This window comes from Urtica dioica, chromosome 1 (genome assembly GCF_054948205.1).
Source record: "Urtica dioica subsp. dioica isolate 48M chromosome 1, U.dioica_male_clone48M_v1_H2, whole genome shotgun sequence".
NCBI classification, from domain to species: Eukaryota; Viridiplantae; Streptophyta; class Magnoliopsida; order Rosales; family Urticaceae; genus Urtica; species Urtica dioica.
The window spans coordinates 59,952,766-59,955,873 of record NC_142756.1 but is presented as its reverse complement, the minus strand read 5'-3'; the positions used below and the strand labels follow the sequence as shown (position 1 = coordinate 59,955,873).

The 3,108-nt window shown below is 36.4% G+C and overlaps 1 protein-coding gene across 1 annotated transcript; it reads left to right on the top strand.

The window, feature by feature from the left end:
- Positions 1-445: 445 nt before the first annotated feature.
- Positions 446-1,289, top strand: LOC149408308 (uncharacterized). The gene has a single exon (XM_089616699.1). The coding sequence runs from the start codon at positions 598-600 to the stop codon at positions 1,108-1,110; it is 513 nt and encodes a 170-aa protein (XP_089472825.1). The 5' UTR covers positions 446-597; the 3' UTR covers positions 1,111-1,289.
- The last annotated feature ends 1,819 nt before the right edge of the window (positions 1,290-3,108 follow it).

Sequence of the window (3,108 nt, the reverse complement as noted above, 5' to 3'; positions counted from 1 at the left end):
TTTAAGATGGATTTGACAAGGGCACACCAAAATTTTCAAGATTGACTTCTTGGCATTTTTCACCCACTACCCCTCACTAATATGATCATAATTCTCTCTCTCTCTCTCCCTCTCTCTCCTGTCAGCAAACTTTGATATGGAAAAATGATTACCCACAAACGCCACTTGTACTTTTACGAGCCATAACAAATATTAGAGCATGATATATATACATGAAGCGCATGCTCACATGTTAATCCATGATCTAAAAATATAGATCATATATATGTATATCATACATCAAGGCACATAGCTAGAAAGACATAAATTAAAACACTAATTCGTCATTCACAAAAGCAACAAAAAAAAAAAAAAAAGGAGCAGAAAGACATAATCTACTACAAAATATTCCAATGGTCTGAAAAAGCTGAAAGCACTTAGCCAACCCTATCACTATATATAGGCTTAACCTTGTTTTACCCTAATACACAACAAAAACATCAGTGCATATTTCAAGTGGGGCCACATAAAACTCTCGTCCCGTCCTATAAAAGCCCTCTCCTCCTTCCAAAAACAACATCCAATAACACATACATAGAAGATAACTCAAAAGAAAACATGCAAGAGCAATTACAAGGCGTGTTGAGTGGTGCCCAGGAGTTGGAGCAAGTCTCACTCTCATGTCTCCACTATCTCCTCCCCGACGACAACAACGATCCCAACTTCAACCTCAACATGTTGATGAACAGCGGTTTCATGACGACGCAAAGCTCCCAAGACAACGTAGTGGAGTTATTCTACAACAGCAACACCAACAGCAACAGCAACGGTAGTAGCAACTTGTCGACGGACGAAGCGGAGGCGGAAGCGGAAGGGGCGGCGGTGATGAAGGAGCGGAAGCAGCGGCGGATGATATCGAACCGCGAGTCGGCGCGGCGGTCGCGCATGAGGAAGCAGCGCCACCTGGACGAGCTGTGGTCCCACGTGGTGTGGCTGCGCAGCGAGAACCACCGCCTCGTCGACCGCCTCGCTCGCGCCTCCGACACTCACGACCAAGTCCTCCTCGAGAATTCCCGCCTCCGCCAAGAGGCCGCCGAACTCCGCCGCCGAGTCTCCTCCGCCAACCCATAGATGTGACCCACAATTATCCATATATCTATATCTATGAGAGGCCCAAATAAAATTATAATTATTAGACGTGCTGTACGCGAGTACAAAGTTTTGTATGAAACCCAGATATGTGATGCGAGCATGTACTCGAACGTCATATATGTATGATCGTTAGATTATTATTAAATAATGTTGATTTAGTTATGCTCTCTGCATGTTAGCTTCTTAGTCTCTACGCAAACCTAGACTACCGAAACTCGAGAGCGTACTGTAAATTAATGAGATATTAAAATTATTTAATAACATCGCCGATCAAGTGAATTTAACGGAAGATAAATTACATGGCAGGGCTAGAACAGAGTGACTAAAATGAGTGGAGAGAGTTGGAGATGATGCTTAAAAAAAGTGTGTGCATGGTGGGCAGGGCCGGCCCGAACTATTGTGTGGCCTTAGGCAAAAATGAAAAAAACTAGGGCTTTATATTATAAAAAAAGAGGGACTTGAACATAGTAGCTTCATTTCTAAAAAAATTGAGGCCTTTTATTCCTCCTAAAATTTGAGGCATTTTATTTCTCCTAAAATTTGAGGCCTTTTTTTATATGATGAAAAAAAATATTCAGGCCTTTTTCACTTTAAAATTTTGAGGCCTTAGACCATTGCCTAAGTGGCCTAAGGCTAGGACCGGCCCTGATGGTGGGAGTGGGTATGTCATCGATATAAATATATATATATATATATATATATATATATATATATATATATGTTTGTTTTTGGGCCAGAAAAGAAAACAGAAAATGTAATTTATTAATTAAATAAATAAAGGTTTTTTTTGAAAGTCATCCACTAAAATCTCCCAACTAGTTTTTTGTTCAATAAATTTAGAGCTGTCTTCACTCAATATAAAATTTGACAAACTAAGAAACTAGTCCATTTTGTCGTTATATATTTTTATTGCGTAGGGTGTAGGGATTTCAACGAGTAGGGTCTTGGTAAAGTCCCGCACGATCAGACTCTACCCACGAATTTATTTTAAAATCATACCTTACTCGTACTAATTTATTTTTAACGAGTTTGAGTCTGGATAAAACTTTATAAAGCACATAGTAATCCATGAGTATTTTATTTTACTCATTTAGTATGATTTATTATGAAAAAAAAAAAATTTAAAAATATATTTAAAGTTGCGGGTACATGAATTTATGGGTAATATCCGTACCTTAGTTATTACTCATTTGTTCGGATAAAACACTACTCATGATGGATAAAATTGCGGATACATGAATTTATGGGTAAAATTATCATCTTAATAGGGTGTGTAACTTTATCAAATATATCTATTAATATCAACAAAATCCATTATATATATTACGCTAATATTGTTTTTTTAGGAAATATCGTAAGCGTATTAGTTCACGCAAAAAAAAAAAAAAAAAAGAAGCTTGTTAGTCTAGATTATAGTAGCTAGAGATACCTAGAAGATCTGCTGATTGCTTCATAATTTTCATTAAAAAATAGGTGAAATATTTAGTTATACACACAGAGAAAGATAAAAGGTGCAATATTCTTTTCTAAAAGTAGCTAGCTCAATAAGGACAGAGAAATACTTGTGTGGCCACTTGAGTCATGCCTTTCGTTAATGAACTCATAATTTGTTCAGGTTCTATGTATCTGTCTATGTTTCTATAATTTATACCATTGAATTACGATGTACATTTTTTTTCCTTGAAGAAGAGATAAAAGCAAATAACAACAGTCATAGAAGTCAAAAGATAATAATATCATACTCTTTATAAGCAAGCATACCTTGAACAAGTTGTAAGTTGCAGGCAATATGCTGGAATGTGATATTTATTTTATATAAAATAATATAGGGAAGAAAATCCACACCCGCACGCACATGTATCAGTATGTATTAGTGGTTGTTTACCGGTAAAACAAAGTAGTAAATAATGGTAAAGATATCCTTTAAAAAGAAGTATATATAAATCCTTTTTTGGCCAGCATGAATATTTATAGTAC